Here is a 14,318-nt window from a genome sequence, read left to right as displayed (position 1 = left end):
ATTGATCTTAAAGATTTTATTGCACTTAAATAGCAGGACCTCTGTTGACTAAAACAGTACATGACTTCATCTACACATCCATACATAAGATAATAAATATATATCATATATACATACATCCATACATATGATAATAATAAAAAGTTGATATATACCATATATTAACAGTATAAATATAAGAGGAAGTATTAATGTAATAATGTAATAGGCTTCAGTCTGATGTTTACTAGTCTTTGAATAATTGAATTGAATTTTAGTACATTATGATTTTAGTGGGTCTTGCTGGGGTGGAGTTAGTTTTCCTAGCAGTTCATATGATACTGTGTTTTAGGCTGGTTGCCAGAGCAGTGTTGGTAACAAACCAGTGTTTTACCTGTTGATGAACTGTGCTTGCAAAGCATCAAGGTCTTCTCTGTTTCTTAAACTGCCCCTCCAGTAAGTAGACTAGGAGAGGACACAGATGGAACAGCTGATCCAAACTGACCAAAAGGCTATTCCATACCATATGACATCACACTGTAATAAAAGCTCAGGGAAAGGAGGAGGATGCAGGGACATTCACGGTTATGGCATTTGTCTTCTGAAGCAACCAATACACGTGATGATGCCCTCTTTTCCTGGAAAAAGCTAAATACCCACCTGCTGCTGGGGATTAGGTAATGAATTCTTTATTTGCTTTTGCCTGCACGAACAGTTCTGGTTTACTTTGTTTTTATCTCAACCTATGAGTTTCTCTCACTTTCATCATTCTGATTCTCTCCCCCATTCCACTGTTAGGGACTAGATGACCTTCAGCTTTCGTGACACAACCACTTTCCTGGGCAGCCTGTTCAAATGCTTGATAACCTTTTGGGTGAATAAATTGTTCCTAATACCCAATATAAACCTCCCCTGGTGCAGCTTGAGGCCATTTCTTAAGAGCATCTCATGTGAACATGTTCCTGAATGATGCTGAAAACAGATTGAACTTTTCCTTCCAAACTCATATTTTGTGCTTTGCCAATTGTTTCGGGTTTTTTTTTTAACTCAGTGAAACAAATTTTAATAGCACATTATCAGTTCATGTCACTCCTAATCTACTGAGTTTATGTTCATGAAAATGTTTTAGTGTTTCCTTAAGTATAGTCATTTCCTTTTGGGAAAAAAATATCAAATCTGAGAGTCTCGTGAATGAAGAAAATCTCATTTAAAATAAATAGTAAACTGTCTTTTGATTGAAGGATGTGCTTTGCAAATGAGACCTCAAAACAAAATATTCTTCAAAGCGTTTGACTTCACAAGTGTGTCTGTGTTTTTACTTTAGGATCATAGATTAACTAACAGTTCCAATTCCTTTGTATCCATCTTGAAGCACAATATTGATCAGCTCTTTTCTGGGCATAAAATCCTAAAACGAAAAGATGAGGGTCTGCCTCCACCCGCTGCCCACTTGTTCACCCAGGCAGTGTGGAGCTGATTCCCTCATGTGGTGCATGCCAAAAATGACAATGGGAAAAGCTGCACGAAGTAAAGAATGCTCTAGGTTGTTTGTAGAGGGTTTTTTTAAAATCCCATCATGGGCACTGAATAGTCTTAGGACACAGATACACAACAGTAAACAGCAACCAGCCTCAATACGGGAGATGTTCTATACTAATCGTCCAAGTCTGTGTAAACTGAAAAATAACCACTATGGTGATAAAGAAGACCTGAGATGAGATTTTTTGTTTGTTTATTTTAAAATCTGTGAGGCAACTGAAGTTATAATGATGAATGTTGTATAAAAATCTCAGATAAACAGATAGTTATGAGAACAAAGGGAACTGACATCCCATGTACTGAATTGTATATATGATGAGTGAGAGTCTTTTGATCTGTAGGGTCATGATGGATCATGCTACATGTATGTTCAAATCTATTCAAGGTGGAGTAATGAATGTTTCTAATTATACTATAAAAGGGAGCATAATAGCTTCAAACCATCTTGCATATATACCTCCAGAATTGACAGCATAAAAATATTTTCCATTATATACAGGCATATATCGGCAAAGTCTCTGGGAGCTTCTATTAAGCATCCTAGGCCAGAGAAAAAGCTACTTACTCTCTCCTTGAAATAGTACAGCTAACTATTTTCCACTTTGTCTACAGGATGTGACCTTTATGTGCAAGAAATCTATTCTTGTGAATTATAGGTTACCTAAGGATGTCTGGCCCACATTTAAAAAAAAGAAGGGTTTACACAAATAGTCTATTAAGACTAAGGTTGGATTTTAGAATGGTCAGGGGTTACACTAATTAAACACAGTTAATTTTGCCTTGTGATTACCTTTCAGTATTTAGGTAGATTGTTAAGACTTGAAGATGGTTGATAGTGATGTCTTTGAAAGCATGTATGAAAATCCACTTTGGAATTCTTTCCAATCATCAATTTATGCAGTGTTCATTGTAGAGTGTAAGAATATAGAAGTGCTTGGTACAGTAGTTAGGCACCTACTGTGTCATGTGACAACTGCAATTATCTCTTTTGGTGACAAATGCGGTCTTTGCAATGATTACCTTTAAAAAATCATAGCCAATTAAATAGAATTCTGTGACATTTCAAAGGCTGTTAATCACAACTAAATGCTGTATATGTCAGAATGCATTGAAATTTTTGCTGCTAACTGATGAATCACTGAGTTAATTGTAGTTCATCATAAGGCCCTTGTCATTGTTATTATTATGGAAAACACTTTCATCACTCTTGCTATTCAGTAAAATTAAAGTTTTAGACAAATATGAGTAGATATTACTCATCAAAGCATTTGAATTTAATCTCATTCTTCAAAATATTCGAACAGATAGCTATGTAGAATAATGCAGATGCATACAGAGTGATGTTTTTTAATAAATATATAAAGGCATTCCCCCTCCATTAATTTCCTTTTTAATATACCTTGCCTCTTTCAATGTCCATATGAAAAATATATCCCTTGAGAAAGTAACTATTTTTATGAGAAAATATTGGATCTAAGATCATACTAATGAAGGAATCCCACTTTAATAATTCTGGTTCTGGTTATGACTGGAAAACCTGTCATGAGTGATGAGTTTTAAGGATAGACTGCCTTGCAGGTGTCACAGATAGGAGTTTTCACACAGGTAGTGACCAGAATATAGCTAGCTCTGTAAATCCACATTAGTTTCCCTTTAAGTAACATGTTTCTATTACTGTTCACTGGGGCTCCTGTTTGGTCAAAAGGAAAGTGATCTGGAGGAGAGCTGCAAAGCATAGAGATGATCATTGAATATTTGTGGATGTGACTACTCAGATATATAGAAGTGTGAGGGCTGAAGAAAAGAGGACAGACCACTACTGGAACCCACCATCTACTCCCTTTCCTACTGCAGGCATGTCTATAAAGATGACATTTTTAGAAGTTAAGTTTTTCTAGAAAAAAAAAGGTTATTAGAGTTTTGGGAAGAACAGTGAATATGTAAGGGCAAGTAGACTGCAGAAAGCTTAAAGGCAAAAGCACTGCTAGCCCAAATCAAATTAGAATACTCTGAATAGATTTTGTTCAATCAAGAAGCATTCAAGACCCTGCAAGGTAATTCACATTTAAATTTTAAATACTATTTCCTAAAGGGACCACCCTTTTTTGGGCACTATTCATTGCAGATAGGCTGGTGAGGTGGGACAAGTTGTTTATTGCGTGGCTTTCTCCATACGAACAGAAAGGTGGTAGGATGAGGCCTGGTCTGACCTCAGAGTTGGTAATCTACCTGAAATCTACCGGAAAACTACATAGAAGAGAACAAAAGGAGATTGTTCATTCATTAGCATGTATTCAAATGTTAGCCTATAACATTTATACGTTATATAAGTTCTATAAAGAATTATGTGTAATGCACCCAGTGTATTACTTTCAGAGATTTTTTAGTGTTCATAAAGAGGAATTAAAAATCAAATAATTTTCCAACTTTGCATTTTTTTGCTGAAAGCCGGATGTTTCACCTAAGTTCCTTGAATATATAAAATAATACACAGACAAATAAGAACCTATTCTGCAATAAGAGGAAATGGAGACACATGGATTCAAAATTAAGGCACCAACTCTAGAATCAAGAGATCAAAACTTATGCAGTGATTCAGGCCAATTTACTTGTTCTTTGACTAGGAGAAAAATACCATTTGTGGAATGACAAAACTTTCTTTCAATACTCCAAAGGATCTGTTGATTGCTGTCTAAGTACCTGTGCCCAAGCACTTCTGTTCAGCAGCTTGAATTACTTGTATGTATTCGAGTAACAGGAGAATCTGAGATTATATAAATATTAACTTGGTTTTCCCAGATAAACATTTATGTAAAATAACATATGGAATGTAATCCTGAGTGAATATGAATGCCATATGAGTAGTCATATGTCTCTCAATAAGTGGTATATCTTCTGTACTTCACAGTAAAATTATCAGTCATTTATTTCTTCTTCCCTATGTGTAGCTTATTCTTATAAAACTGTATTTAAATCAAAGGAAACTCAATGTAGATGCATATAATCTATCATACATATCATACTTATCATCTATATAAAATGTTTTCAACCCGAGACTATTTCACCTACTTGTAAGCATGCTAGTGATGTGACAAAATCCATGTTCATCCACTGCGATCCATTCTATCTTCATCTAGCAGGAATGTGCTGTAACCAAATGATTGTTTCCTTTCACAGTTCAATCACACAGGCCAAGGAAGTATTTGCAGCCAAGCCATAATGTTGATTACTGATGGAGCTGTGGACACATATGATACAATATTTGCAAAATACAATTGGCCAGATAGAAAAGTGAGTATGTTATCACCTTTATTTGATGGAAAACTCAAAGCTTCATATCAAATATAAAGTGTATGCATATTGAAAAGTCAGTAACAATCTTTCAATCTAAAAATTATTTTGGATAACAGGATGCTTCAGTAATGACAACAGTGGTGCTTATGTGATATTGCTCGAGGATAGAGATGGCCTTTTGCTGTAGTAATGAATTTAGGATAATAAGATATCAAGGAAATATTTTCCTCCAGGGTATATTTTTGACCATTATATAATGCTTCCCCTGGGAGACATCATTAAACATGAAAAAAACTTTTCTTTCTCCCAAAATACTCATTAATAATTTAATGCTTTCTGAAGCTAAAGAGGGGTATGTACTGTGGACAGTGGCTGGAGAACGAGCAGAGGACTCAGCCAGACCCAGTACATCTGTATAGAGAAATCTGCCAAAATTAAACTACGTTGTTATATAACACACGGATGTTATATGGTAATACAGGGTGCCTTGAATTTTTGTGATGAGGAAGCTCTAGTAGGCCTCATGTTTGGATGTGAAATAATTTCCTTCTATGCTTTTTATCTGCTGTTAAAGTAAGTTTTTGGGGCTATTTTAGGAAGTTTTCGTAGTCTGAGATACCTGCCATGTTATGTGCCTGTGGAAGCAACAAGCTCACTCTTTGAATTTGAATCTGTGTGTGCTGTGTGGGGTTTCAGTATTCTGTGGAAAAAGGTAATAGTTTTAATTTATAGGTTTTAGTCACGTTTCTTTTATAAAACTACATTTTTTTTCTCCCTTTTCTTGTTTATCTGAACTAAACCTCATCTATTAGCAATCAGTGAGCAAGAGAAAATGGGAATTGGTGATTTTTTTACTGATCTTCTGGAAAATGTTATATGTTGATTACTGTCATTTTGTGTAGTAAAAATGGCATACAACTATTTTTTTTTTTTTTTTTTTTTGGTTAAGAGGTTTTTATTCAGAGAATGCAGAGTACTAACTAACTGCAATTTGAAGATCTATTTTCTCTTCAGATACCTTGCTCGCTCCTTTTATGTAACTTCATTTTCTAAAAGAAGAAAGTTCATGTTTTGTGATTTTACCAGTACATTCCAGGAAGTCTGTCATCTTTAAGAGAATGCAAGGATGCATCAGTAATTGTGCATATTCTGAAGAGACCTGTAATATTTTTTGTGTGATGCTAGCCCTAGTGGATGAGGATGTTCAGTATTTAATTAATGCATTAAGATGTAGAAATAGATATTACAAAAGAAGTTCCATTGTATGTCAGCATTTGTCCATTTTGGTATTTATCATACTTTTTGAGTCACAGCTCAATTGGCAATGGCAATATTGCTGAACTATAACAGAAATATTTGTTTTTACTCTGTGACATCCAAGAAGTACTTCCTTGAAATGTGGCAATCCACTATTTACAAGTTGAAGAAGAATACACGACCTTTGATTTTTGTCTCCCTACTTTTTCTTCGGTGCTTTTCACTGAGATTATTTGTTGCTGGTATTTACAAGAAAATATCTCCTGCCTTTTCTTATTCTGTATTTACTGTTGAAGATGGGTGATTCTTCAGGGGTAAAGTTTTTATTGATTTTTCTGTTGATTAATTAGACATTTTGAAAGTTAAGGCTTTATAAAAGACATTTGGTGAAATTACAGAATAATCTGGAACCAGTTACGTACTTGAACTGTAGCTTGTTCTTCAGATATTTAATATTCAAAATGGAATCAGTTTTTATCAGACAGGTCATGTGTTATGCTTTTATTCCTAAGTAAATTTGTGTAACTCCTTAATATTATATATATGGCTTAAGTCTTTTATCAGATGGCTGTGCTCATATAAATGCCTGGTAGTAATATAGTCTCAATATATCTCTTGATTCCTGCTTTGTATTCACGCTTATTTCCAAATCCTGCGAGAAACAAGACAACTATAACCTGATTGTGAAATTATTATTTTAATAGCTGCTTCCTCAGATCATAAATGTTTATAGATAACAGACAAATATTTTTTTTTTTTAGTAATACTCAGATATTTGCATAGATTTTTATCCCTATAGAAATGTTCTGAGAAGTGTTAATTTCAGCTATAACCTTCAATATTTACCGTTAATACTTTACTCCATTATATTTTATAATGATTCAAGACTTCCATGACCAGTTGATGTATGAAGAATTTTCATTAAGCAATATAAAAATTTAAATTAAATTTAAACAAATTAAATAGAGGATATGAGGAATATGACTTGAATCTAAATTATCTTTGGCATTTCAATCAGTATTTCTGGCACCTTCCCCTTCCCCCTAATTTTCTCTCCTTTCCAGTTTTGATGTGATTGAGTGACTCTGTAGGCTAGCGTTATCTCTGTTTTATGAAAATAGAACTCATTTTGTTCCACTGGAAAGAAGGCTTAATTTTTTTTCTTTGTTTTTAAAAAAAGTCTTGTGCCCAGTCTTTCCTGTCTTGTTCAATGGGATATTATCTGATTTAAGTTGTTAAGTCCTCAAATGTTCCATGAGAACATTTTGTTTTACTAGTAAACAGTGATGTCTACGGAGATGTACAGAATCTCTCCGAAGAATGTGCCTCTGATGTCTTGTATTTTCTTACAGTGTGGAGTTAGTTCCTGTCTTAAAAATGGGAAGACACCATGGGGAAACTCATTCTATCATATGAAATCAGTCAGGAAAGAATTTTCTGAGTCAGTCAGCTAAGTATTTTCACAAAATCGTGTGCTATATATCTTTCATGTGCAAACTAACAGCTGTATCTGAGATAACAATACTTTGCCCTGCTGTTGCAATAAGCGGCAGGACAGGTTTCCCTTTGGGTATGCTTCTGCAAAGGCCTAGCATGAAGAAACCTACCTTGTTTAGCAAGGACACTGTGTTTAGGAAGTAGATTTTACTTAATATGCAGTGTGCTACCCAACTCTTATAAAATAATGTATTATACAGTCTTCTAATTGTATATAAGAAAATATGTAGAAAAAAAAAATCAAATCAGTTTGTCAGCCTGAAATATTTCAGTATGAAAAATGTAAAAGATTTCCATGTGTATGCTTTAATGCATTCGGGCTTTCAACATTCTTTCTTGGCTTTGTAGGAAGAATTATTGAAAATGCAATATCCTACATATTTGCAGTGTCAGTGTGCCTAAAAATTATGCATGCGGTGCACTTCAAGATCACCTGCTTTTGTATTACACCATCTTTATTTCTCCAAAGACATTTTTTATAAGTCACACCTTTGAACCGCTTAGTAGATTTTTTTCTTGCATTTTTTTTTTGTTCTCTATTCATCTAGATCTCTATTCCTAATGATCTTTCTTATCATTTATGTTTTTCCTGCTATTTTGATACTGTGATGGACAAAGTAATAGCTCTAATTGAGAGCAGTTCTTCAGTTTCTGTTTACCTCAATTACCCTGTCAGCAAAGTACCTATTTCAGTTATGTTTATCTAATGATAGATAATATTAAACATATCATCATTAGTTGCAGCAGAAACATCTTGTTCTCTTACAGAAAGGAACAAATTCTTCATATAACTTTGAAGGCTTTGCTGGGTTGTTGGTGACAGTCTCTAAAAACAGAGTGAAAACATTCTGTCACCATGCAAATAACAATTAATATTTTCTTATTTTTTTCCAAGACATCTATATCTTTGCAAAAGACAGTACTTTTTTAAAAACATACTGTGTAAACAGGCATAAGAGCACTTTATTACATGTCCTTGTAGATGTATTCTGCCTGACAGCTGATTACAAAGCTGCTTCTTTCTGATAATGTATTAAATAAAAATTGTGTTGCAATAAATTTGAAATTTTCTTGAAAGAAGAAAATACTCTTTATAAGTCCCTATCTCCCTCACCCAAAAAACCACTTCCCCATGTTTTCTTAACATCTTCTGCTACTTAAAATGTTAATCTAGTAGATACTATCTTTATGACACACTATGTTTTATTTGTATGACTAAGACTAAGTTGTTAATGTCTATTTCCTTTTTTAAAACGAGTCCATTCGTGCAATCTTGCACTTTAAGGAGCTAGATTCTTACACATTATAAATTAATTTAATCTATCTACATATTTTTAATCATTCATGAAACCTGCATTCAGTATTTTCAAATTTCCGTAATTCATTCATGACAGCTCTTCCACATGAACTACCAAAATGAGAACAATTAATCTTCAAAAGTAAATCCATCTACATTTCATATAAAAGCCCGGGTTTTCACCATGTAGCAGAAGTAAGTATTTAAAAAGAATATTACCAAGAAAGTGTTTGTTTTCAGTTACAATATGATATAGTTGCAAAACTTTTTTTTTTTTTTTTTTTTTTTTTTTTTTCCTATTTCAGGAGAAAGCCTTTAAGTCTCAAAATACCTTTTTTATGTCAGTTGAAACAGAGAGCACAATGCTTTTACTGTATATTATTGCTTCTAGTATTATATCCAAATGCACTAGTAGAAACCAAGGAAAATACTGCACTTCCATATTTCATTAGATACCTTATCGTAATTTAAAAGCATGAACAGACGTTGTTGTGGGGTGGGGCAGGCAAGCGGACATGACTACAGGAAAAGATAACCCTTCAGGGTTGCTCCCAGAGAGTAGTACCACTAATTGTTTCTTCTTAAATAACAATCCTACTTCCAGTATATTGGAAAATTCCAGGAAGTAACTAATGGAAAATTCCAGGAATATTAACCTTATAAATGTTGCTCAAATGCTGTAGCACATTTAAAAATGAAATTGCAATGAGATCAGAGATATTATCAAAGCTTCAAGCCCTGTCATGCTATCTGTTGAAAGCCATTTTCGTCAGTAATTGAAGATTAATAAACTTGGAACAGGAGCTATTTACTTAAATAATATTTAACATATTTTGACATTTTAAACATAGCAAGACTGTTCTCAGTATGCTGTGACATTGCAAAGGAAAATAATGTAGTAAATCCTTTTGTATGAATGCATGAGGAAAGACTTTAAAACTCTAGTGGCGCAACAGCAACTCCATGAAGTCTCATGATCCATTTTCTCCCCTGGCTAAAACGACCAAGTGGCTGCATATTTTGCAGCGTAGGTCTTTTTCTCTCCTGCTTTTCCCCTTTGCTTTTATGTGGCTGTCAAGTTCTATACTTCTATATAGCCCATCTCCTCAATGTTTTGGAGAAGCCCAAAAGCGTATCTTCCATGACCATGATTCAGGAGAGAGTGTAAAATCCCATTGAGATCAAGGGGAAATAAGTACATAATTGAAATATATAAGCAAATATTTTTGTGAAATATCAGTTTGGATACAGTCTTCTAGTATTCCTCTTTCATATGGGTTGATACAACACTTGCAAGTGGTCAGGGAAGATCTCATCTTTATGAGGTGTTCTGACCTGCAACATCCAGAAATGGATGTTCTGCTCCCTCAGCCTGATGGCTCCTCACCTGGTGATATTGTACCGCAGGCAAAATCTGGAGAAGAAATCAAAAAAATCATTGAATGAATTGAACAATAGCCTTCCCTTTAGGTTTGTCTGATCCTGAGGAGCATTTGCTTTCATAATTATCTGAAATAGCTATATGCTATGGTAGATATATGCAAAACCAGAAGCAATAATCCCTCACTACTGAGTAAATTGAAATGGAAACCAAAGTCCCACCTAAAATTTCCTAATTTTCTAGTATAAAATCCAGCTACACAGACCAGAAGTCTCCTGAATTTTGTCTCTGTTGCTAAGAAGGATGAATGTACTCTAGAATTCAGGACTTTTTTTATTATTTTTTTTTCTTAATCTGAGTTAAAATTACCTCCACTGTCAGCTACCTTATTCATTATTCTTCAGCCTTTCACTTACTGGGCAAGTAACAGGGAACAGAACTTCATCTGCCTGTCTTCTATTATTCTAAGGTCTCTGGTGAGAGTTCATTTTGTATGGGAGAGAAATATTTTCTTTCTGCTTATGAACCATTACAACAAGGCAGAGTTTTAAGAAAGTTTCTGTCAGTGCTAAGACTTCAAGTAGGGTAGATATGAAGAATAACTGCAATAACATCTTTATTCCTGCTGCTAAATTATTATGATGCAGAAAGACCTAACAGCTTATGCTATGTCTGAGTAGAACTGTTGAAATTGAAAAATAAATAGTTCCATGACTTTTAAGTATTTATACCTGCTTTTGCATCTGCTTTACATGAAAAATTTAAGAGTCTGGAAGGTTTCTGGGTCTATATACAATACTTAAAACTGATTCCAGAGATTAGTACATCAAAATTTGCTGGATTTGGATTTGATTTCATAATAATTTATTATGTTTTCAGACAATAGTAATCAGTTGATAACTCCTTAGCTATGTGGGACTTTAGTGCATACTTTTACATGATCAATATTTGTAGTACATTTAGTAATATATGGCGTTATGCCTTTTTAAATACTTAAGAAAATACTTGGTCATGACTGGTCTCTTGATCACTAAATAACTTTACATTGATATTAGAGATCTGTGAAAGAAATGTTTAACTTTAATAATTCTGCATTTTATTTTTTTTTTTTACTAAAAATCTATTTAGTGAGTTTAAAGATGACCAACAATCTATTGGGTTCAACTGCTGTACTTTAAATGAAAGTTTGAGCTTTGGGTACACATAAAATTTGCCAAACATTTAGATTCTGCCATAGGACAGGAAAGAATGGATTCTGCCATAGGACAGGAAAGAATTCTTTTCATACCTTCCTTTAACAAAGGAAGTTGAAAACATGACACGTTTTTGTTTTCTTTGTCTGAAAACTATCCTAAAGACAAACATGAAATCAAGTTGACGCTGTGAAAACAGGCTACAAGAAAATGGGTAGCTGTATTGTGGCATAGCTTTGGTGACAAATCATCTTTTCTTCATGTCTGCTATCCACAAGTTTACAAACCTTTCTGCAGATTTTTAACCAAGTTTCTGTAGCTTAGGAACCTGCTGATGTTGGCAACATAGAACATTAGTACAGCAAATTGAATGTCTCGTATACAGTGTTGTCTGGATGTTATTAAATTGATTTTTTTTTTTTTTTTTTTTAAAAAGACTGAATTACTTTAGAGGGGGATGTTATTACTGCTACACAAACTGTATGCTTTAGTATTGGTTTTCTTAGAAATAAAAGAAGGTCCAGATGCTTTATAAGACATTCAAGCTATGACATAACTTACATTAATTAGCTACCTTTCTGGTCACCCCTGCAGTATGATGAAAGATGGGGTATGAGATCAAACAAAAGTTGATTTGGGCCTAAACAGAAACAATTCCTCACAGAAATGCTGTAGTCCTAGTTTCTTGCCCCATCTGCAGGAAAAAAAATTAGTTTAAAAAAAATTATTTTCTTCTGAATTATTACTTCTCCCTTTTAAAGAGAAAAAGAGGCAGGTAGGTTTCTGTTTCAGTGAATGCCCCCTTTTTTTTTTTCCCTTTTTTTTTTTTTTTTTTTGTCAGAACTACCAGAATGCTATCTACGAATTGGTTACTAGAATTTCTACTTGTATTCTTTAGTATGACATTCAAAGTAGTTAAGAGTTCTTTTCTAAGCCAGTGTCAATTTATTTTCCCATGAAAAAACTTTTTCTGCAGTGCTTAAAACCGAAAAGTGGGGAGATATTTTTTGTGAAGATAAGGGTAGTTGAATCTTATCCTCAGGGTATATGTGGATTGCCAGAGGAAGTTATAGAGTTATATAGAGTTATACGGTTGGCTAGATTTATATAGTGGCTAATGTTTTCTGAATGTTTTCAGAATTGTAGTTGGGATGATCACTTATACACAATGTAAATGTATATCCAAAGTGCTATTATCCTGTTAATGTTTGTCATGTAAGCAGAAACTGATACAAAAGTAAATTAACTACGAGTCATACAAAGTACCTTATAAACAATGGGCAGTCAAAATGGAGAATAATCTACAATCTGAAATAGATTGTCTGAAGTACTTTGCAGGAACTCATGAGTATAAATAACAGAAAAATAATTACTCTTACTGTAAGAAAATAAGATAATTTTTATTACTGTATGTAGACATAGAATTCCAAAAATTAAGATAAAAATGTGTACATAAAACATGCTTAGATGACTACAAGTAATCACAATTTGCATCTAGCATACACTCCACATCACTGAAATACATGGCTGAAAGCCATTATTAACAAGAGACCAAAGTATTTTAAGTAAATATCATAATAAGAACCTGATATTTTATGAATTCTGTTAACTAATTCACAAATGAATATAATAAAACTTGACCTGATATTTGAAGTGCTGTAAGGTCTTAATTTGTAAACAAATTATTTCTCTGGAGTTGTTATGACAGAAGCAAGACAGTTGAAGTAGGCATAATAGTTGCAGAAATATGTCCATTTCCATCTGTGGGCTGTCTATTCTTAAGGTCGTGTATTTTGTGAAGAATTATCTCATCCACTTCAGGAAATAGTGAGATCATTTATTCTTGAAGCTCTTCAACAGCATGATAACGACTGTATTTTAGTTTGTGTGTTTTAAACAGAACAATACTGCAATCATACTAAAAGTCAGGATATACTAAAGGCCAATTCATAGTCTGATTGTTTTTAATTGCTTCTCTTTATAATGTATGCATCTTCATCTTCTTACTTAAACACGGCAAGCAGAAAAGAGATGTTGTAGGCTGTCAGAACCGTTCTATTTTAGATGAATATGTACAGTCCCTGTAAAATATCAAGAATATATGTTGTTAATTGTGAGTAACCTGCCAACAAAAAGTGACCATAGCTGCATATATGAAACCTGTTTGTTTTCATTTGACAATAAAGAGATAACACATTATTCCAGTCAATTAATTTGGATTAATATTATTTTTGTTGTTTTTTAAAAAGTACAGGTAGTAAAAAACCTGAAGATTATGGCGGACTGAATGTCTTCCTAAATTACCTGTTTAAACTTTGGCTTCTGGAAGCAGCTGAAATTATCTGAATGTTTATTAAAGGCTATATTACAGAGGAAAACCGTGATGAAATATGAGTTGGTGAAAGAGACAAAAGTAGGGTTATGCTCAGTCATCTCTGCTTCCTTCACCTACAGCCTGAAATGAGAAGGATATTATAGACGTACAAGCCTACTTGCTTTATAGGTACTTCCTGTTCTGTAGAGCACAAGGTACTAAGTGAAAACTTTTCTCTGATTCTACAGAGAGGAAAGAGTGAAACCTTCATATGTATGTTGGTGTCAGTTTTAAAAAGCCGTCTTTATGTTTTAGGCCTCTGTTACAGCATTTAGAATATACTGCAATAAACTGTCAATTTATTTTTTTTTTTTTAATGCAAGGTTAAGCTTGAATCAAACAATATTATCTAATGCACAAGCATTAATAGGATTAAAGATATTTTTACGACTAACAAGAATGTTCACAGTTACCTGTGATAATACGAGTAGAGGACACTGCAATAGTGAGGCTTAAATAGGAAAATGGGTTAGTGTTTCTTTTTCTAACCAGTATGTCAGATTCATT

General features: G+C 33.6%; 1 protein-coding gene across 1 annotated transcript in view; it reads left to right on the top strand.

The window, feature by feature from the left end:
- The window catches only part of CACNA2D3 (calcium voltage-gated channel auxiliary subunit alpha2delta 3), a 466,439-nt gene that overhangs the window by 231,974 nt on the left and 220,147 nt on the right, over positions 1-14,318 (top strand). Inside the window, exon 11 of the mRNA XM_026857568.1 lies at positions 4,696-4,809. Within this exon, the coding sequence (XP_026713369.1) occupies positions 4,696-4,809 (114 nt within the window). The remainder of the gene's footprint in view (positions 1-4,695; positions 4,810-14,318) is intronic.

This window comes from Athene cunicularia (assembly GCF_003259725.1).
Source record: "Athene cunicularia isolate RWA chromosome 12 unlocalized genomic scaffold, athCun1 chr12_part1, whole genome shotgun sequence".
Lineage (NCBI taxonomy): Eukaryota > Metazoa > Chordata > Aves > Strigiformes > Strigidae > Athene > Athene cunicularia.
Note: the sequence above shows the minus strand (reverse complement) of the source record. Positions and strands in the feature narration are given on the sequence as shown.